Source organism: Erpetoichthys calabaricus, chromosome 14 (assembly GCF_900747795.2).
Source record: "Erpetoichthys calabaricus chromosome 14, fErpCal1.3, whole genome shotgun sequence".
Classification (NCBI taxonomy): Eukaryota; Metazoa; Chordata; class Cladistia; order Polypteriformes; family Polypteridae; genus Erpetoichthys; species Erpetoichthys calabaricus.
Window position 1 is genome coordinate 74815276 of NC_041407.2, and position 23302 is coordinate 74838577.

The following is a 23302-nucleotide window of genomic DNA, read 5'->3' on the forward strand; positions in this document are numbered from 1 at the left end:
CCCCTCCAACTACATGGACCTGAAAGAGTATAAAAGAAATCTCCACCACAGAGATGGCAGCTCATCATGCTTTGACAAAGCAGAATAGACTCTGCCTGAGAGATTGCTCAAGGCACCCAGCAGAGAAAATCACTAGCCACTCGAGGACTCACCTGAAAGTTAATCCCCATTCTGGTAAAAGGAGACTGGAATTAAAAACACAAGCCAGTTTGGATTTTTGTGATTGTTACTTGGTTTTCTAAATAACCCCATGCATTGACAAGATATTAGCAGCATACTGCATTTAAACAATAAGATTATTTAATATGACTGCCGTTCTCACACGCCATCTCTCAAATTTATTGAAAAGGTATAATCAAAGAGTATAAATCATTAAAAAATACAATAGAAGATATTGAGTTTCCACATCATCCCCATGTTTACATGGATATTCCTTCAGGTATTTTGGTTTTCCTCTCATATCCTTTTGCAGCTTAAGTTAACTGGTAACATCACAAAAGGAGTCAGCATGTGTGCACTGTCTGCATGGGCCAGCAGGAATTTGATAAAAAAAAATTAATCACAGCTATTTCCTTATTCATTACCCCCACCCCTAACTATTCAATCCAATAGATGAATTTATGTGTGCTTGATTAACCAAGGATGATCCTCTCTAACCCACTCTTTGATATAGTATCATCGCAATCAAAACCAGGAACGGTCAAAACCAGGAAAGCAAGAATCAAGTAAGCAAAGCCCAGAATATGAAACAATAGTCATATTCATATTTCAAAACAGAGGCAGTCAGTGATTTTCTAACCCACATAGTCCTGAACAGGGTCCAACCACACGCCAAGGCCAATTTAGAATTGCCAATACACCTAACCTGCACGCCTGTGGGAGGAACTCAGAGCACCAGGAGAAAATCCATGCAGACACAGGGAGGACCCGGTCTCCTTACTGGGTGGCAACAGTGCAACTACTGTGCCACTGTGCTGCCCTAAAACAGGGTCACAAACAGAGCCAAAACAGTGACTAAGAACAAAATCTTGGGGCACCCATAAAAGAATTAATTTAATATAATTACAATGCTTAGATCAGTTAAAGTGAAATTTCTAACCAGCTTAACTATGGAAAGAAAATGACACATCATATAAAAATTGATCAAAGTATGTAGGATAATGGTTATAATTGGATACATTTTCAAATTGTAAGTTATTTTTTATGGAATTATTTAAAGAATTTTAGTCACACGTCACCAACAAAATCTTTGTACAAGAAAAAAAAAGTTTTACTTCTTAGTGCATTTTTGAATAAAATCATGTCACTTATGAACCTTTTTATATATATTTTTAGCCAACCTAATGCCACACAGTCCTCGGTACTTTACAAAAACCTTGACTCAGTAGGAAGGTGATTTGACAGAAATTACATTAGTGACAGTGGAATGGAACGTACGATCTTAAAGTGAAACGTAACATTAATTCATGTTCATTTCTCATTTCAGAAAATCCTAACCATGGTGAAACCTTACACATGTGAAGTACTGGAAATGTCCAACATACTAACTAACCACTTGACCAATGCTGCTAAACTGTCATATTGAAGTAATTTGACAAAACTTCAATATCAATTAATGAAAATGATTTTTTTTTAATTAATTTGTCTACATTGGTCTTGAACTTTTGACCGTTTGATCGAAAGTCCAACACACTAACCACTTCATCAACACCACTAATTTTTCATACATATGTGTGTTGGCTAAAAGCACTACATATATGTAATTACTAAAAGTATAATATAAGGAAAAGAGAAATTTAAATTTGACAAAATTAATGTACACATTCCGAGTCAAAACTGATGAAAAATTGCATTGTCACTGGAGATTAGCATGAATGCAAACTTTAAAGGAAATCAGTTTGGTAAAAGTGGGTAAAAAATTGATTGCAAAATTTAACCCAGATTCAAATCATGTAATAATAATAAATATAAAGAATAATGTACATAATCAACAAAAATAGAAGAAAAAAAAATGAACAAAGGAGTCACTAAATATGAAGTTGGACACCATCCAGGAATGAACCTGGCTGAGAAATGGCTCCCTTAACACAGTAGATGACTACAGCTAAGAAATGCTAAAAAGTATAGAATATATAGAGAACTGAAGCCACTTAGTGAGAAGGTCCTCACTGCGGGTCTTGGAATGGGGCAGGGACAGAGATTGGTGGGGGGATGGAGCACGGGGGGAGTGGATAAAACACAATCAGTCCAATGTCTTTACATTAGTTGCAGTGAAGTATGTGGTTTCTTAACTTTAGGGCCACAGCCACCACATTAATTCACAATAATATGGAATTGTGTCTTAAAAACATAATGCATTACAGTCCAAACCTTCACATACAGAAAACTGTGAATTAAAACACCATAACTTATGTGAAATAAAGTAACATGAGATAGACGTTACCTTGGTTCAAAGCCCACAGACTATAACAAGTTAACAGTTCACATACATTTCAATGGAAGACAGCAGAAAGAAACTCATCATAAATATGACTCTAAAAATTATTTAATAACTTAATTGAAACCTGAGCAACTGCTCTTTTCATATGGGTATTTTGGAGCTTATACAGCATTTTATAAACTGATTATTTTAAGAGGAAAATGAAGAAATGCTTTGGCAGATTAAATAAAGCTTCTCACAGACATAAGAGGGATGGCAAATGACCGCTAACTGCAACCTGCTCACCTCTAACCATGCAAAATGAGGATAACATTACACGGGCGAGTATGAAATCCTAACCCCGACCTTGTCTGTCCTTGTTGTGCTGAGCTTCGTTCTTGTCCCCTAAGCTCTGTCTCCAACCCGTCCTTCGTGCCGCAGAGAAGACTACGTGAGTTTAATGGCAGGTTAGGTGCTTGTCTCTTAAAACTAATCAGTCAGGGGTTTCAGCTTCAATAAGTTCAGAAGTCACTAGTGAATTGAATTTTGAGTACAACTCTTTACCCAACCCATTGATCTGGCATCTTGTAATCAGGAGGGAGTGAATACATTTGTGGCTGGGTGTTAGAGAAGCTAGACTATTACTGGAAAACAACAGTGTGGAGGTCAGAATTTTGTGGTAGCACAACAATTTCCCAATCCAACAATGCTTCTACAAACATGCCCACACAAGACCATTAGGTGTTTCTGGTATGACGGTATGGTGTTTTTTCAAGTGTTTCTCTCATTGAATTTATTTTAGTTTCATTTTTAGCAAAGTCTGGTGTAAGAAGTGTAGATTAATTTTGTGTCTGTTTCAGTTCTGATTATCAGTTGGAAGGCCTTCTGTGTGGAGTATGCATATTGTTTGAGTGTTTGCTTGTATACTTTTCTTTTCAGACTCAAATATGTTTTAATGTTGCTTATAAATGTGAACTGGTCCATCCCAAATGAAGAATGATGCAGAATGGATGGGTTTGCTATGTGATGGACTGGTGATACCATCTAGGGTTGGTTTTACTGATGCATTAGCTTTAGAGTAGGCTCCAGTTCCCTGCAGTGAGCAAAAGGCCATTCTAAAAATGAGTAGAAAGATTATGCATACAGGACATCTCCTTCGTGTTCCTAATGTTAGATGTATTTGTCTTTGTAGTCTATAATAGAAGGAACTGTTTATTTTTATGTCTCCAATATAGCTATTTTTATATAGATTGTGGTTCCAAATGTCCAGAATTATTGTACAGTGGATAAGACCACATTTTCTAAGCTCAGTATGTCTGAGTAAAGCTTTTATGCTGCAATTTTTCTGTGGCTTCTACAATGTGATCCTTCATTTTAAAGATGTAATGGTGAGGTTAATAAGCCATTCTTAATCCATCCAGTATGTGAATGTGAATGTGGATGTTTATGTAAATGTTCTCTGTGATGGAGTTCCAGGTTTCATTCCTGCCTAGCATCCATTGCTGTAGGAATAGGCTCTGGCTTCTCACAACACTGCAAGCGTGAAACTGGTTGTCCACAAGTAGATGGACAGACAAATGCATCCTAATTTTGCTATATGATCACATCCTTAAATGGATAAAGAAAAACAGAACAGATAACAGACTTCTTTTAAGATGCTACTGCAAAATACAGATAAAAAAGGAGGCTTGCTCCTCCAATTGAAACTAGGAGTCTAGAGGTTTTAAGAGAGGGGTGAAAATAAGAGTGTTGTGTCCTAAATTTTAATTAAAACGTGGTCACTATTTGATGTTCCTAATTAAAAAAATGGAAAATAAACTTTACTCACGAAACTCACTGGTAAAACACCATTAGAATCTGCAAACAATCGTTTTTTCCTGAAAGAGACAAAACATCAGCTATTACATACTGTACATGCTGTGATTAATGTCTTAAGGTACCTGCACCAATTCTGAACGCACATTGTTTTTACCTTGTGAATATTATTATACATTTATGCTACTTGAATCAATACTCCTTTTTAGTAAAAGGACAAGTCAAAAAGTAAAGGCAATTTGAAAATTATACAGTAACCACAAAAGATAGAAGCTGACACAATACAACATGTTTGTGATGGCTTATGAGTAGTTGGAAGACTCACTGTGCAGTGCTCTGTTGTTAATCTAATTGAAGCCAAGGTCAGATGAACATGGATGCTATGCTGCGTGATCGCACCATTGTTGAATAATATGCAGGAGTGAGATTTCTTTGGGCAGAGGGAATGAAAGCTGCTGAAATTCACCAAAGGATATTGGTTCAGTATGGAAATAAAACAGCATGATTCATCAAAAGGTTTATGAATGGGTAGGAAGGTTTAAAGCAGGAAGAACAGCTGTAACTGACAGAGCTCGATCTGGTTGACCATCAACCTCATACAAGCCCACACTGATGTGGTGAAAGTTGTCATCAGTGAAGTTCGATGGATTACATTTCCCACTGTTCTTGCACATTTGGATATCAGCTATGGATCTGCACATAGTGCATGGTCACTTGGGGTACCATAAAGTTTGTGCAAGATGGGGACATAGACATCTTACTGATCTGCATATGCCAACAGCTTTTGGTAAATTTCAGCAGGTTTCACTCTCTCTTCTCAAAGAAATCTCACTATCTCAATATATTGTTCAACAATGGTGCAATCCTGCAGGGAATTTTTGTGCTTAGTGCTGACTATGCCTCCCCTGGACCACGAGAGGGCAGCCGCCCTAGTTTGTATGGGGGCCACAGGAATTGAGCATGGAAGCTCAACCCTATAGGGGCAAGCAAACACAAAAGTATACACATTTCTTTTCCACTTGACATAGATAGATAGATAGATAGATAGATAGATAGATAGATAGATAGATAGATAGATAGATAGATAGATAGATAGATAGATAGATAGATAGATAGATAGATAGATAGATAGATAGATAGATAGATAGATAGATAGATAGATAGATAGATAGATAGAAACTTTATTTGTCCCCAGGGGGAAATTTATTTAAGCTAATATGCTAAATATGCTTAACATTTTACTTAAAATGTTAAGGTATATTTCCTTAAAGAAGTCTAGTTTTTAAATACTGATGTGTAACAAGATAATCTATATTCTGTTGCTGATTATCATATAACTTATACCCTCTGTCAGTAAGAGAAGATATAATGTCATCCCAAAGAAAGGCCTAATTAACTTAGTGCAATTAGGACTCAGTTTTGAAGCTAAGTCACATGGTGGATGTGCAATAACAATGGTCCCTAATGGCATTCCCTACTCTCTTGAAAATGTGTCCAAAGTCTGGGTAGAATATGAAAAGTAAATAATGTCTATTTATTAGACACTTGAACAAAACCTACATTACTCACCCCTTTTCACACCAACTGCAAAGCAGAAGCAGGCTGAGTGCCACAAGGACTAAAATGCCCAAGACAATTGATATTCCATCTATTCGAAGTGCAGCATAAAGAGGCAAATTGTGATGAGGCGTTTCTAACAGCATTTTTTAACTGTTACCCTTATTGTCAGTTGGATCTGTAAAACAGCAGTTTTAAATTGCAGTTCAAAAAAAATTTAAAGTAAAGAAACAGTTAAAGAGCATTTTTACATATTAAAGTTATAGTCTAAAATATGGAAACACTCCAGTAGTAATTGAAAGAGAAAAAATTTACAGAAAGTAGGTGGTTACCTTAGTGGTCCCATCTACAGAAAGGAGAAGCTTTCCCTAATGGCTCCCTAGTAACAGTAAGTGACAGAAGGGCTTGGCTTCAAGTGTAATTATGACTGGATTGGCCAAGTTATTGATATTTTAACATAAAAACAGTCACAGACGTCATCCCCACGAGTTCTATTTATAACTCTACATATTCAGGGTTGACATGGATGAAACCAGCTCACTTAATGTCCTCGGAAAGAAAGCATGAGATACAGTACTTATTGTATGCAAAGTGATACAGTACACATTTTTAGCTTTCTCTGACAAACAGAATTTTATCTTTAGTTTATGGAGTGATTTTGTTAATTGGAGTAAACACTTGCTGAAATAAAACATTAAAAAACATCTTTGATTTTAGAATTCAAACCATAGTGGTCTTCGTCATATTCATAGGTATGCACACTTCTCAGCTCTAGTTGACTCGGCCTCGACTCACGTGCTGGCATCTCCATAGCACCTGAGTATTCCTAGCAGCCCATTTTAATTGTGCTCTGTGCTATCTTCACCAGCTCACCTTCCCATCCTATACCGATAAGAGGTATTCAAAGCAGCTGTCACTGGCACTTGATGGCCAGACTCACCTTATGTCTTTCCCATTGTATTCCCAGTGGAACTTAACACATCCCACTTCCCGACCTCCTCGACATATTCCCAGCAGGCACTTGCAGCTCCACTCATACTTGCTCTCCATCTCTCATAATTTAATGTCCTTTAAAAACTCCCTAGCTCATTTGAAAGAATCTTCTTCTCTTTCCTTATTTCTTTCTGATCGAGATTGTGCTTCACTCTGATTACACCTGTCTTACTTCTTTTCCTCATCCTATCTTTTCACCACCAATCTTTTTTACCATCCAATTTGCTCCACTGCACCTGCCTTTGTGCTTAAAAGTGTCATTACAGTATGTTGTTTAACAATCACACTCACCTCTCCCCTAGTGATTATTCAGTTTAAACAGGACCACTAGGGGCATAGAGCTTCCAGAATGATGAGCACGTCTTAAACAACTAAAAGTAAGCTATACAAAAATCACATCACTTGCCACACTGCTATTTTGGACTTAGCTAATGTAGGGCTGCTAGACAAATTGCTCTGCAGGACAACAATCCTGCAGCTGTCACAATCTGTGATGTTACTCATTGGAGCATATAAAGGTCAGGGGTTACACATTTTCTAATTATCTGAGATTGGATGGGGGTCTAAAAACTTGGAGTGTGCCTGTACTTCATATAGTCTTTTTGGTTTCAGAATTTGTGTAACATTATTTTGTCTACATCTTTATTTAGTGATTTGGCTGTGATAAAAAAGATTCAGTGTTTTGACCTTTGCTGATTTTGTGACTTTTATTTCTCAATCTCCCTTTAAAAAATATGTGTGCCTTTTTCATCTTAAGACATTACAGGTGCTAGATATTTTGGTTCTTCTAGTTTTGACCTTTGCTCATTATTGAATAAGATTCCTCTGTTTTGCCCCTCAGTATTTTGACATCACTCTTTATAATAGTCTTGGCTGTGCTCCTTTCAATCTTCTGAAACACTTAAAACATTTCTCTGCCTCTTTTCCTTATGAGTCACATTATACCCATGAAAAGAGCACAAGAGAAAATAACACTAACATGACAGTAAAACAAGAAAATCATTGAAATTCAACACAAAGAAGTATAATAAAAATGATGCACAAAATGTTTAAACCTAAGTCTAGAATAGTTCAAATGAATTATAACTCCATTAAAGTTGAACAGGAACTATGTTCAGCACATTCTGCCTTTCGTTTGGGGTCTCTCTGTCACAGGTGAAAAACTGGCAACTCCTTACCATGTTTAATGTCACTAACATTACTTAACTATTGAGTTATTGATTTTAGAACTCTTCTAACTGGGTAGTTCTAAACATGCCCTCAGTTCTTGGTATTGTAGCTTTTCACTTTAATCAAGACGATCCAATAAAAATTATACACCTTTGTTTAGGCCAGCTACCAAAATAATGTGACAAACTAGCTGGGATGATTCACAGAAGGACTGACATATATTTCGGCTCCCTAGTGTGTATTTTCCCTAGGCAAAAACAGGCAGTGGCACAAACTGAGAACTTGACACACTGTAGTTTGAGAAAGTTAACAGTAATCAGTAATAAATAATGAATAAACGATTGACTTTACTTAAGACTGCAACATGTCTGTCCTCTTTTATGAACTATCTTTTAGAATGACAATGACCCTAAGCTACAGAGTATGCCCTCAGTTGTTCTGACCATACTCCATTTTTATATTACTTTGTACTCTACTTCGCAGAGTTAGCATACGTCTGGGTTTCTCTGGAAATGTCCTCTTCTTAGCTGCCTATCCGGGCATCCAGGTGGTTTTTACAAAGCTGGAAGTTTTTCACACTATGATGTTTACGTTTTTTCAAGTCACATCCTTTTCTATTCTTTTTTTTTAAATATTGTACATTTCTTAACAAACATCAGATGAACTAAAACAAGAATACTGTAGATCAGTGATTCTCAAACATTGCAATTAATCAACCACCTTCCTGCTCTTACACAGAGGGAAATTCCAAGTGGGAGCATCAGTAGCACATCATGCTCCTGAAGCAAAGGCAGATGTGCTGGCTCGGACATGTCGGTAGTATGGGTGTAGGCCGAAATTCCCAGAGACCTATTGTATGAAGAACTGGTAAATGGGAAAAGGCCTGCAGACAGACCACTGTTGTGATTCAAAGATGTCTGCAAGAGAGACATGAAGGCCTTAGACATAGACACAGACACATGGGAAACAACAGCCTCTGAACAGCAATCCTGGAAGCAGGCGGTGCAAAAGGCTTCTCCCATTTCAAAGAATCACTCGCTTGACAGACAGAGATGAAATGTCTAAGAAGAAAGATTAAACTCGGAACAGAAAAACCAACATCAGACTTTGTCTGCACTGAATGCAGTAGAGACTGTCATTCCCGCAAAGACCTGGTAAATCACAACAGATGTTGCTTTAGAAGCTGAACACAATGCTCAACTCCATGGTCTCCCGAGACTGACGGATGCCTACTTGAAGGGTTAACATACATCCAGGTTTCCCTGAAAATGTCCTCTTTTTACCTGCCTACCTGGGAGTCCAGGTGGTTTTTACAAAGCTGGCAGTTTGTCTTGGATTTTTACACTACCACCCATCATTCCCATTCAGGTTTATTTTTTTCAATTTACATCCTTTTTTTTTAAACTATCGAACAATTCTTAAGAAACATCAGATTAAACACATGACTCCTATGCCATAGATCAGTGATTCTTAAACACTGCGCTTCAAACATTATGGAAGCAATTACTGAACCAACACCACAATTAGGACACCCCCCAATTTATACACAGAGCACCACAAACAAGAAATCTTTGAGAACTACTGCCACAGATGCTAATAACCTGCACAACAATGTGTCAAAGCGCACTTATATCATTTGTGTTGTGAAGCACACTGCTGCATTTTAGTTATTTTTCAAGGCATTGTGTGAACTTCTGTCACCAGAAGTCTGATTCTGTCATGCTGCTCGCACATCAACATTATACTGTAGTGCTGTATATGAAGCAAAAGTCAACTGAAAACACCAACTATTTACATATTGCTGTAACTAAATATTTGTCAGTAATGATAGTAGTGCTTACGGCCACACCAGTGTGAATGCACCCGATCTCGTCTGATCTCGGAAGCTAAACACACTCGGGTTCGGCCAGTACTTGGAGGGGCAGCACGGTGGCACAGTGGGTAGTGCTACTGCCTCGCAGTAAGAAGACCTGGGTTCACTTCCCGGGTCCTCCCTGCATGGAGTTTGCATGTTCTCCCTGTGTCTGCGTGGGTTTCCTCCGAGTACTCCGGTTTCCTCCCACAGTCCAAAGACATGCAGGTTAGGTGCATTGGCGATCCTAAATTGTCCCTAGTGCGTGCTTGGTGTGTGGGTGTGTGTGTGCGTGCCCTGCCTTGTGCCCTGTGTTGGCTGGGATTGGCTCTAGCAGACCCCCGTGACCCTGTAGTTAGGATATAGCGGGATGGATGATAGTAGTTCTCTTTTTTGGCTCAGGAGATTCGGTAACTCTGCTCTTTTGATTGTTTGAATTTGTTTTATTTCATTGTTTTACTACTTTTTGTTTAATTTGCACAACGTTATTTATTCATGGCTTGTTTTTGCTGTCTTAATAATGTTCAAATTTGCATCAGTTCAATGTGCCATTTGAGTTTATAATTGGGTTTATCGTGCTTGCTTATTTTTAGTTTTGTGACAGCGACCTGCTGCCATCTGTCTGGTGAGGTCCTTCTTTCATTTCTACAGCCATCTTTTCTGAGACTTAAGTGAACTTTTTTTGGTCATATAACCCAAACTTTGTGATGTGCAACATCATCACTGACAGCATATATAAAAATGCCACCACAGCCTCTGGATATCCTACTTTAGGGATTTTCAAAACAAATCTTTGCTGAGTGTCCTTGGGTCTTATTCTTGGTTAGTTTGATTGCTGAATTATGCTCAGAGTTTTAACTTTAAGTCTTCCTTTGCTCCAAAAACCTACTTAGTTTTATGTTCTTGTTGGTTTTGCTGGTTTTGAGCTCTTCTTATCCTTTACCTGAACCTGTTTCTCTCTCTGTCTAGCCTTTTTAATCTCCTGATCACAAAATACACAATAATATTGACACAGAATCTATCTCTTCCTGACAGTTGCTCAGCTCCATTTTATTTTCCGTGGGCACTATTATTTAATGATCACTTGCTTTTGGTTGTTTGCTCTTTTATTAAGTTGCCATCCTCTACTCTTTCAATGTAATAATGCCTGCTATGATTAGATCTCTGCCACTATAAAAGAAAAACAAACACAATTTTAATCATGACCTTGCTTGGAATTGATCAAAATGGAAATTCTGAGCCATTGCTAAAATTTTGAATATTTCATCATGTTTGTATAATTACTTCACATTAAATAATTTTCTATTTTTGTCCTCTAGATGGTTAGGGGAAAACCTCTGTGATCAGACTTGGGGAGAACATGTGAGGTCCACATAAATGATACACTCAAGACAGTTTTCTGAAGTTGCGAGGCAGCACTGCACCACCACACCACCTCAATGTCCATTAAGCTTTCTAAATTTTAACCCATCAAAACTGGGTGAGTCACCAATAATAATATGATTTGAATAAGAGAGAGTTGCTTCAAGGCTCTGTAAAGCTGTAACTTTATCAGGTAGGAACTCCGTTCAGGGGTCCTGCTCTTCCCAGAACTGATGACCCCTGCCAGAAGCACCTTGGCTTTATAGTCACTGGACGGGAAGTGGTGGAATCAGTTGCCCTCATTGGGTGGTTCCTCCGGGTTCGGGGTGAAAAAAGAGATAATACCATCAGTGACAGTGCCCCCACGTTACTCAGAGTGGCAGAGGGTATGGAAGGTGACCCTCAGATATGCATGCATGACAAAAAAATGAATAAAACGAGTTTTGGAACTTCCATCAGGAAAATGACCTACTCAAAGATTGAATCTTAGATTAGTTGAGAATATTGTGGACTGTCAGGGCACACTTGAACTGTCCTCGAGCGCCAAACATCAACACAGGATCTTAAAGTAACAAATAAAGTAACATTATTAAATGAAGGTACCAGATACACAGGTATAAACACAAAGTATGACAAAAGTGAAAAATAACAGACATCTCTACCCTCATTGTCTAGCCAAACATTAATATACTCTGGCTATTCTGTTGGGTGTGCTCTCCCTGCTCACTTTACAACACCCTGACTTTTCGTTCTCCCTCTGGCTATTTAACTCCTCGTTACCAGCTGCGTCCTTTCTCTAGAACAACTCGACCAAGGGAAAGAAGGTCATATTAAACTGTATCTCAATATAAGCACTTCCAGGGTCCTGGATTACATAATCAGTCCCTGGTGTTGCATTGACAGAACTCCCATGCTTGTAATCTACTATATAATAAAACAGTGTGTGTTTTGCTAGTCCCTCAGAGCAATCTGATTGGTCAGTTTGGCCTTGGTGATTCAATCAAAAGAGGAACTGTGAGTAGGAAGCACACAAGGTGGAGAAAAGGCATGGAAGGCACACTGAGAAAGTCACCTTCAAGAATGGGCTATATACTATAAAACTAGACAGGAGGTTAGAAAGGGGCTTTGAAAATAATGACAGAGTGTAAGAAGCAGGCTTTAAGGGGAATGAAGTTGAGAGATGTAGTACCGGAGCCACATTATTCAGACACAAGTGGATATTGAAGAAAGAACCAGAAGGTAAATATATACACCTTGAGCTTCAGTAAAATTTTAATTTCCTCTTGGGGACAAATAAAGTACAGGTTAGCCCTTATGATTCGTGGGTTTACAATTCATGGATCTGCCTATTAGTGGGATTATCATCAATAATCCATCCATCCATCCATTTTCTAACCCGCTGAATCCGAACACAGGGTTATGGGGGTCTGCTGGAGCCAATCCCAGCCAACACAGGGTGCAAGTTAGGAACCAATCCCGGGCAGGGCGCCAACCCACCACAGGACACACACACACACCAAGCACACACTTGGGCCAATTTACAATCACCAATGCACCTAACCTGCATGTCTTTGGACTGTGGGAGGAAACCGGAGTACCCCGAGGAAACCCACGCAGACACGGAGAGAACATGCAAACTCCACGCAGGGAGGACCGGGAAGCGAACCCAGGTCTCCTTACTGCGAGGCAGCAGCGCTACCACTGCGCCACCATACCGCCCTCATCAATAATTAATATGTAAATTATTTTGCGAGTTTTGCAGCCTGATGTAGAAAAACCCTGCCAACACTGTAGCAGCGCTACTTAAATGGACTGCAAATCCCGCTACTACCCTGGTAGCACTGTGCCATTTGACAAATTTATTATAAGAAGTAAAATTTTGTAAAATGTTAGAGTTTATTAGAGAACTGCTGAACTACACATTTCGTCGGAGGTCTTAGCAGCCAACCTCACACACATGATTTGCTTGCACAGTGATCATTCTGTCTTGCGTTTTCCCAACTTTTTTAGTGTAATAAGCTTAGAACATAAATTTATGGGCCTAAAACCTTAGATCATAATCTAATATCTTCAAATGAGTGTCTACTTAGAATTCCAAGAGCTAAACTTAAAAGAAGTAGTGAGGCAGCCTTCTGCTATTATGCACCTAAAATCTGGAATAGCTTGCCAATAGGAATTCGCCAGGCTAATAATGTGGAGCACTTTAAAAAAACTGCTGAAAACACATTACTTTAACATGGCTTTCTCATAGCTTCATCTTAGTTAAATCCTGATACTCTGTATATTCAATTAACAATCATTATTATTCATGGTGGCTCCAAAATCCGTACTAACCCCTACTCTCTCTTCTGTTCTTTCTCCAGTTTTCTGTAGTGGTGACCTGTGCCACCACCACCTAATCAAAGCACCGTGATGGCCTACATTGATGGTTTAAAGGACAGAAGTCATAAAATTCTTCCATGTGAACCCTGAATACAATGAGGACTGATTGATGTAATTTATGTTAGGTAAAATGCCTAGAGGGGGCTGGGTGGTCTCATGGCCTGGCACCCCTGCAGATTTTATTTTTTTCTCCAGCCGTCTGGAGTTTCTTTTTGGTTTTTTCTGTCCTCCCTGGCCATCAAACTTTACTTTTATTCTATGTTAATTAGTGTTCCTTAATTTTAATTCTTATTTATTTTGTCATTTTTCTCTTTCTTCATCATGTAAAGCACTTTGAGCTACAGTATTTGTATGAAAATGTGCTATATAAATAAATGTTGTTGTTGTTGTAAAACGTATTTATGGCTTTTTGCATTTGTGGGTGTCCTACATCATAAATTGCAAGGGATATCTATCTATCTATCTATCTATCTATCTATCTATCTATCTATCTATCTATCTATCTATCTATCTATCTATCTATCTATCTATCTATTTACCAAATACTGTCCACACACCTGACATTTATTCATTCATCTGGTGAACAGCAAACATCAAACTTTTTTATTATTTATTAAGCTGTTCATGTCACTAAAACCAAGTGAAGTACTATTGGCAAAGCCCAAAAGAAATAACCCACAACAGAGAGCAACACATTGCTCTTCCATTGCAGATGATGATTTTAAAATTAGTAGAATGTACAGATATAGATAATTTCTGTAAAATACAGTATTTCCTACTGAAAACATGATAATATATTTTCTGATGTTTTTATTGCCTTATAATAATCCTGTTAGAGGATCTACATTCAGTGTAATAAAAGATTCCAATTGCTGCTTTACAGTTTTTTTATTTGTATTTCTTTCAGTCTATTTTCTGAACTTTCTTTGTTCAATCCAAGGTCTAACTTGGCAGCACTGGTTACAAGGTGGTAAACAACCTTGGACGGTGTACTAGCCAACTGAAGGGCATACACACAGACTCACTCACAGTGGACTCAATATAGAGATGGAAAATAAGCTTACCTGAAAGTCTGTGGGGTGGCAGGGCAATGTGCAATGTACTGCCAAGTGACAACAACTAAAGGTCATGTCACATTACACGACTTTTCCAGACATTTTCAGTCATAGCCTTAGTGGCTCAAAGACAATCAGCGGCACACTGTTGTGAAAACAGCCACATAATGTGACATACCTCCAAACTAATGACTTGCTCCAACTAATCTGTGACTCGCCCTGAAATCAAAAAGGTTTAATTTTGTCTTTAATTATACTGGCGGGCTCCATATGCACGAAAGCTGACAAATAATGAATGCTTCTCCAGAAGTTCAATTTATATAATTCAGCCACAAGGAATTAGAACGTGGGTGTTTTGGACATCACAAATACAAGCGGAACTCATCTGTATGATGTCTCATGTTTTGCATACCATGGAGGTATGGAAAAATGAGAAAAAGCACAGAGGTAGTGGCTGAATTTGTCATACCTTTTAAACCTTTGCATAGCACCAAGTCTGACATGCTCTATGACTAGAAGTCACATAATGTGACAGAAACTTAAATGAGGGATTTGAATCCAGGAAACAGGATCAATGAGAATAAATGGATATAAAAATGTACAGTATATAGTCATGTGAATATTGAAAAATGAATTCAGGGAGAATAAAAAAGTATCCAAATATTGCTTTTCTTCTTAATAACAGAAAATTTCATTCTTATTATTCACTCAACCAATGTTTTGTTGCTCACTGTGAACAATATATAATGTAAACCAATTGAATTCCATTTATATTTGTATAGTATTCTTCACTCAGTGAAGTTCCAGACCACAGTAACATATTTATAGCTGTAATGCACATTACATTATTTACATGCATAAAAATACAAATTAAGTAAACACATAGAAAAACAGTAAATTTAATGTGGTGAAAATAGCAATTGTAACAATATATGTCCATTAACATGATAATTGCGAAACGGCCAATTGACAATGAATGAGAGGGAAACAAAATATTCAGTCAACAGCCTTCAGGGAGAACATAAACCTCTGAGGGAGTTGACGGTCAGTTATAGTCAGCAAAAGTCAGACACGGTCACAGTTCTGGTGATCTAGAACAGGGGTAGGCAACGTCGGTCCTGGAGTGCCACAGTATGTGCAGGTTTTTGTTCCAACCCAGTTCCTTAACGAGAACTCAATTATTGCTGATGAAGCACATATTGCTTAAGTGACATTTTAATGCTTCATTTTAGTGGTCTCGCTTGTTAAGGTTCTCCAACCTTAATTGCTTATTTCAATCTTAAACTGCTGCATTCAGTGTTTTAATTGCTCCTTATTAGCAATAAGATGTAAAAGACAAAGCAGCTAGCAGTTCTCCAGCTAGCTTTTTTCCAATTACATCTGTGTGTGTTCATCATGCACGGTTTGATTTAATAAAACACTTAATAGAAAAATGTGACAGACTGAAAATGATCTGTTTTAGGCTTCAAATCATTTGGATGATATCCTTGGAAAGGTAAAAAATCTACGATATAAATGCCTTACATTGCACAGACTAACAAGCCATAAAATTAAATAAGGTCTGAGATTGGCAATGATTGGTTTCTAATTAAGCAATTGGGTTGAATGAAAACCTGTAGCCACTGCGGCTCACCAGGACCGACATTGCCTACCCCTGTTTTACATCTTATTGCTAATAAGGAGCAATTAAAACACTGAATGCAGCAGTTTAAGATTGAAATAAGCAATTAAGATTGGAGAACCTTAACAAGCGAGACCACTAAAATGAAGCATTAAAATGTCACTTAAGCAATATGTGCTTCATCAGCAATAATTGAGTTCTCGTTAAGGAACTGGGTTGGAACAAAAACCTGCACATACTGTGGCACTCCAGGACCGACGTTGCCTACCCCTGATCTAGAACATCTGGCTGTCAACCGCCTCTTTGGCATATTGCAAAATTTATCTCATCTATGTTGGGTGGTCTAATAAACTCCTTTCCAAATATAAAGTGACATTCTCACTTAATTCACTCCAGGGTCATGGGAGGCTGCAGCGTAACATAACAACAAAGCAGCAATGAAATATCACAGAGTCCACTCATTAATATACACAGTCAAACAGGACCAGACTGGCACTGTCAATTAACCCAACCGAGAGGTCAAGGGGGATGAAGATGAAAAAGTATCCAGAGAAAAGCCCACACAGACACAGGGAGAATGTACAAACTTGACACAAACACCAAGCAAGCACGGGATTCTAACCCAGGATGCTGAATCCGTGAAGCAGTAATGCTTACCACTGAACCACCAACAAGCAATATGCACTGATCAACAACAGCTGCAGTTAATCCAGAACAGTTTTTAATTTACTGGTAATTATTATAGCCAAATACATGAGGATACAAGTAGAGGTCAAGAGGAAGTAGGTTGAGCAGGTTATAAAGCATCATATTACATGATATGTCAGAATAGAAATAATGAACCTCTTCCTCATGCAAAGGGTTTATGGACTCTGAAAGAAACTAATGAGTCATGAAGATGACATGGAGACCCTGACAGCTTTTTAAAAAATCTGGATAAGATACTGAGAAAACATAGCAATTAGCACCAAACAAACTTGATGAACTGCACATTCTCTTCTTGTTCACAAAATTTCTTATGCTCTTATACTCACAAGGTACTAGACCATAAGCCACGAGACTGCTGATTCAAGTACCACCATCAAACCACAGAACATGACAGTACTAGGAACAATTGTATCATGTATTAAGTGTGCTGAGATATTTTTAATACAATTATAGAACAGGTGGAAAAATGAGGTTACTGAGCTGCACTTGAAATGCCTATTAAAAAACATTCTCTCCCTTAGACATTTTCACAATTTATTATTATACAACACTGAATCACAGTGGATTTAATGATGATTAAGAGAAAAAGACTCATTGCCACATTGCCTACAGTGTGATTCAATGTTGTATAATGATAAAATGTGCAAACTTTTAAGGGGTGAATAATTTTGAGAGGCACAACTCCATGGCCCTCAGCTGCTGATTCTCAATGTATGTTACCAAGCCCAACCATTAAGGCAGGGCTGAGTAGGAATATGTTTTTCTGCTTTCCACAGGGCCACACCTCTGGCAAAATATGCAAGAACTATTTCTTTTAGATCTGTTAATGTTAATAGCTTAAAAAAACAACAAAGAAACAAAGCAGACGCACAAGCAGGTAGCAAAAGAAAGAGCTATAACATTCTCAAATCCATTTAATTCAATTCAGAGATTCAGAGAATGGAGCCTGCCCTGGTGTCACTGGATAGAAAGAAGGAACCAGTGGTGCAGAGGACACCAGTTAGTCTAATGATCCGTTTACAAACAATTCCACTCCGACTGACATGCACATCTTTGGGAATGTGGAAGGAAACCTGGAGCACTCAGAAGAAAGCCCAATTAGCCATTAGAAGAATAGAGAGTTTATGGGATTTTAGCTCAAGACAATCCACCAGTGAGACAACAGGGCTCACCACTGCAATGAACAGGAATTTTAAATCATATGATATTCTGTGTTTTTTCCACAAACACCAATCCATTTTTCTAGCATTCTAGCATTTTTCCAGGTATCTTTACCTCTGAAAGGTGTCACAAAAAATCAAAAGCCCATCCAAGAAGCAGTGAGTACAAGGCAAAGTTGGTCCAGTGGAAAAATCAGCATAGCACCAGCATAATTTATGAATGGTGTGCCCTCAAATTGTGAGAAAAATAAAGTCTTTAGTAGAAGAAGTCTATGCAAGCACAGAACGGATAATCAATCTCTACTCACAACTGGAATCGAACCACAGATCAAGTAATATGAGGCGGCAGTATTGCCTGCTGCACCACTTTTTGCAACCCCAAAAATTCCACAAGTATCAGTTGATTTAAAACAAAACATTATAAAGTAATATTAGGAAATCAAGCAAGCTTAATCCAATTCAAGGTTGGGATGAGCCAGAGCCTGTCCTTGCAGCACTAGACACAAGTCAGGATCCAACCATGGATGGGATGGTGGTTCATCCTAGGGCCTAGTCACAAGCATACACCCACATACACTCTTAAAAATAAAGACGCCAAAGTTTTTGGTTCCCCAAAAACAAAAAAAAAAGATCATTGACATCTCTCTGCCCTCTATTTAAGGCATCTTTATAAAACATTGCAACCGCAAAGCCTACAATATTAAAAAGGATCGCTCCCAATTCTCCCAGTTTCTTTGGCCCACTTCCATCTGGCAGAAGGTGCAGTAGCATCTGATGCAGTTCTGCCAGGTTCTTTACCAGCTTCTACCCCTTGGCTCTTCGGATTCTGAACTCTGTGATGCCACCTGCCCTCAAATCTGTTCCTAGAAGCTTATTTATACATTTGTTATAACTTTTTCTACTGTTGGCTTTTTATTAGCTGCTAGTTGTTGTTATTTATTACTATTTCAAAGTTATTACTATATTTTCAGTTATTATTTAGCATTTATTTATCTGTTTGTAGTATTTTTTTTCACCTTTTTTGCACTTGTCCTGTGGTTATGTAAATGTTACACTGCGGTCCTGAAAAATGTTATTTTGCCATTGTATGCTGCAATACTCTGTATGGATGTTATGACAATAAAGCCACTTCACTTGACATAAGAACCAATCATATAAAGACTCCAGAAATAACCTTTATTTACTTAGATCACTAAAAGATTCCATAACTAGAGTAACCATCAATAGATGGTAATAGCTTTGTGAAATTCCAAAATGTTCCTGCTTATAATTTAGGATAAGTTCAGGTTTTCTTGATTTGTTGTATCCTGCCAGGTCTCAAGATTTCTATTTTGTCCACATATTACTTGCAAAGAAGCCTTCCCAGAATGAAACGGTTGTCTCTCAATCAATGGTGCTACAAGGAGCCACACAGCCCAGTAAAGTGCCATTTCAGAACCAGTAATTTTAAGAATGTAGGGGGCAATTTGGAATCATCAATTAACCTAACCTGCAAATCTTTGAAGTACCCATAAATAAACAAGGAGAATATTCAAACACTATACAGACAATGATTGGCAGTGAGATGCAAATACCCAGGACCACTGAATTCATGAGGCAGTAGCACTAACCATGATTTTACTGTACCACTCGTTTTATGATTAAATTGATTTTACATGTATGTTTTCATCCAGCAACACTCAAAACTGCTTAATCTAACTCAAAATTGCAGGTGCCATATACCATCTTAGATGTTCTGGACAAGGGGTAAGAACTACGCTTGAAAGGATTGTAACTCCATTGCATGACACATTCAAAAAGGAAACAGAGAAGAGCAAACTGCATGCTGATCTGGATTTGAACCCTGGAACCCAGACCTGTGGGGAAGCGTTCTTAATGCAATTTCAATGTTGCAAGTAAACGCTTTCAAGAGAAGAAAACATGTTCAGGATTTCCCATTGAAGCTAGTGGGACAGTTTCATGATGACCCCAGTCCTTTAGCCTTTCAATTGCTCATTCAGTTAATGTAAATTTTACTTTCGGTGTTGGTAAATAACAGAAGACACTGAATGTGCACTTCTGTTAAATATTCTCTTAAAAACAACAGAATTATAATACAAATGTATCCATCTATAGGGGCGGCACGGTGACGCAGTGGTAGCGCTGCTGCCTCGCAGTAAGGAAACCCGGGTTCGCTTCCCGGGTCCTCCCTGGGTGGAGTTTGCATGTTCTCCCGTGTCTGCGCGGGTTTCCTCCGGGTGCTCCGGTTTCCTCCCACAGTCCAAAGACATGCAGGTTAGGTGGATTGGAGATTCTAAATTGTCCCTACTGTGCGCTTGGTGTGTGTGTGTCTTGCGGTGGGTTGGCGCCCTGCCTTGCGCCCTATGTTGGCTGGGATTGGCTGCAATAGACCTCCGTGACCCTGTGTTCGGATTCAGCGGGTTGGAAAATAGATGGATAGATGGATGTATCCATCTATATGTTCTGAACTGTCTTTAAAAGTACGGGATGGTGGACCCAGACGACATTGAGAGCAAACAGAATCAGTCCCAGGCAGGGTGTCAGCCCAACCAGTTCAATGCAGGGCACACTCGCCCACTTACGCCAATGACACACATTGTTGGCATTTTGAACACCTCGAGAATGACCACCCGAACACCACCTCTATCAAATAATCCGTTAGATATGGAAGTGTCAAGTGGAGTTGTGCTTATTTATACCGTTTAAGTGTGCTCATGTTCGCGGAAAAGTTGAAAACTAATTCAGAAATCGTGTCATTTCTGGATACTTTTTTTTGCAATTGCACGATTGCCAGGAAAAGGTCAACCCCGACTCTCCTGCAATACACACTCTGGTACAGAACCACATCAAGACAACCTACTTTGGAAAAATAACCATTCTTTGGACTAGGACAACGGGACAAGTTTAAAGTCCACAGAAGTCACTCCGCACTATACGATTAAACTTTTGTTAATACACAACATCCGCCACCTACTGTCCTACTCTATTAGCTCTAAGAAAGAATAAAGACGAAAAAAATCTTCCTCTGACGTTTATTGCACTGGTCTTTGACACCTGCTACAAACACCTGTTGAAATCTGAGTTTACGGGAGGGGGTCTCTCGGAAATTCCCTGTTTCCATGACGACGCACGCTAACCAATGGAACATGAATCTCGTTAAATAGCAAAGATTAAGAAATACACTTCGAGAGCAGACGCTCGAACTCACCTATTGCTTTGTATCGCTGGCCGAAATTAACTTTACTGCGAATGAGATGACCGTGCGATCCACGTGACTCTCCTGTCAGGGACTGAGAAGAATTCCACCTGACGAGGAAGCTGCGCGGTATTGTCTACCTGCTCGGGAAAGAGGGGGAAGTCGCTAAAAAAGTAAATCACCGATGTACTTCCTCGTTGCTGTTTGCCCTGTCTCTTAGCCGAAGAGGTGTGTGCGTGTTTGTGAGAAGGAGAAAGAAAAAGAGAAGTTAACGCCTCCGCCACCGCCATCGCTTTCAGCAGTGCATCGAGAAATGCAAGATAAATTCTCGGTCAACTCCAAGCTGTATCTCGCCATATGAAACGGTATGCTAAGAGAAATATGAAGTCTGTCCAGTCTTTGTGCATTTTATACAAATTAAGTAACTACTATATGCATTTGACGATTATGGAAGGTAAGCACACACCATCAACCCTGCATAACGAATCCCTGCGTGTTTCTCACCAGATCCTCAGCAAAATTCACTTGTCACATCTCATATGTCAGGGCCATGACTAGGGCTCAATCAAACTGAATTAATATTTTTTTAACGTCTGCTTTACTTTTGATTGCAGCTTCATTTTATTTTTAAAAGTAAGATTATACTGCCATTGTTTTAAGCCCAGACAAACATTGAAAAAATAAGCTTAGAAAGTTAAACACCCTGGTATATTTAGTGCGCTAAGAAGATGACATTGTGGTATGTCTTTAAATTAGAATGCTTGCGACATAGAAAATATGACCACGTATACAATATTTGGGGTCAGAAACTATTTTGGGTGTCTACCTGTAATATTTTAAATTAAGTAATGTTTTAAATTTTCAGTAAAAATTAAAGGAATACTCCAGCCATCAAATTATATTTTCCACATGTGACTCACCTGGTTTTGTATGTAGTGATGGCCAAGAAAAAAAATGTAATGGCATTTCTCATACAGAGCGGAGATTTAAACAATAAAAAGTTTCTGATGCAATATAAGTCAGTGGTGACCAACATATAATCCAATATCAAAACGTCCATGAAAAATCCTTCATAATTTACATTAAGTCATCCTGTCATATGCACACAACTTTCCAAATACATGTATTTTTATTAACATTTTGTTAAATAAACCATGTTTGGAAAAAAAATTTGTGAATTAAAACAGAATGTGCTCAAATTAGACAAAGCAGTTGAATTGAAGACCCGCCTCCTGTCATTAATTGGTCCCAAATCCAGCCCAGTACTAGCGTTTTCATTGGTTAATATTGCTTATCATATGATATTGAGAGTGTAAAGTTCACCAACAGACGTGTATAATTAAAGATTAAAAGTTTAAGAAAAGCGAAAGAGAACATTATTATGCAGGGAATAGGCTTCAGACTTGTGTATATGAGATGCTTCAAGATTCAGAAGGTCAATTCACCCTGCAGTTTCACAGCCTGCTGCTAAATAAACCCAAAGTACTGCAATTGTGGATATGAATATAAATATGATGATGGGAAATGGGTCTTCAGTTGAAGTTCTCAATGGCACCTGAACAAGTTTCATTTTTGTTCACTGGAGTGTTTTCTAGAAATGATTTATTTCAGCCACAAAACCTGCAGCAACTAATTCTCCGAATCTCCCTGAGTTAACTTCCTGCCTACAGAAAAGATTTAAAACTTGTGGTCACCTTTATAATACAGATTGTGTAATTATACCACACTGCCAACAAGAACATTGCCTAAAGGGATCATTTCCCTGCAGATCATCTAATGTGGCCTACATAATCATGTGTATGAAATGTCCCAACATTGCCCTATATATGGCAGAAACTGGACAAACACTCCGCCAAAGAATGAAATTACACCGGTTCCGCATTAAGCATGACAAGAGAAATGTTCTTATAGGAACTCACATCAGAAGCAATGGACACTGTGAGAAGGACTTTAAAGTCACAGTGCTTATGGGCAACCTCAAGTCACAGCAGGAGAGAAAGGAATGGGAAGTG

At 38.4% G+C, this 23302-nt stretch overlaps 1 protein-coding gene across 2 annotated transcripts in view; it reads right to left on the reverse strand.

Annotated features, from left to right (window-relative positions):
- Window positions 1–21681, reverse strand: part of LOC114665190 (uncharacterized) — a 33121-nt gene extending 11440 nt beyond the window's left edge. The window contains exons 1-3 of one of the 2 annotated variants that reach the window (XM_028819618.2): window positions 21303–21681; window positions 5804–5969; window positions 4257–4296 (exon numbers count right to left, since the gene is read on the reverse strand). In XM_028819618.2, coding sequence (XP_028675451.1) covers window positions 4257–4296; window positions 5804–5937 — 174 coding nt within the window. In that variant the 5' untranslated portion in view covers window positions 5938–5969; window positions 21303–21681. Of the gene's footprint in view, window positions 1–4247; window positions 4297–5803; window positions 5970–21302 lie in introns of both variants that reach the window. The other variant, XM_028819616.2, reaches the window with a different exon arrangement.
- Between the last annotated feature and the right edge of the window lie 1621 nt (window positions 21682–23302).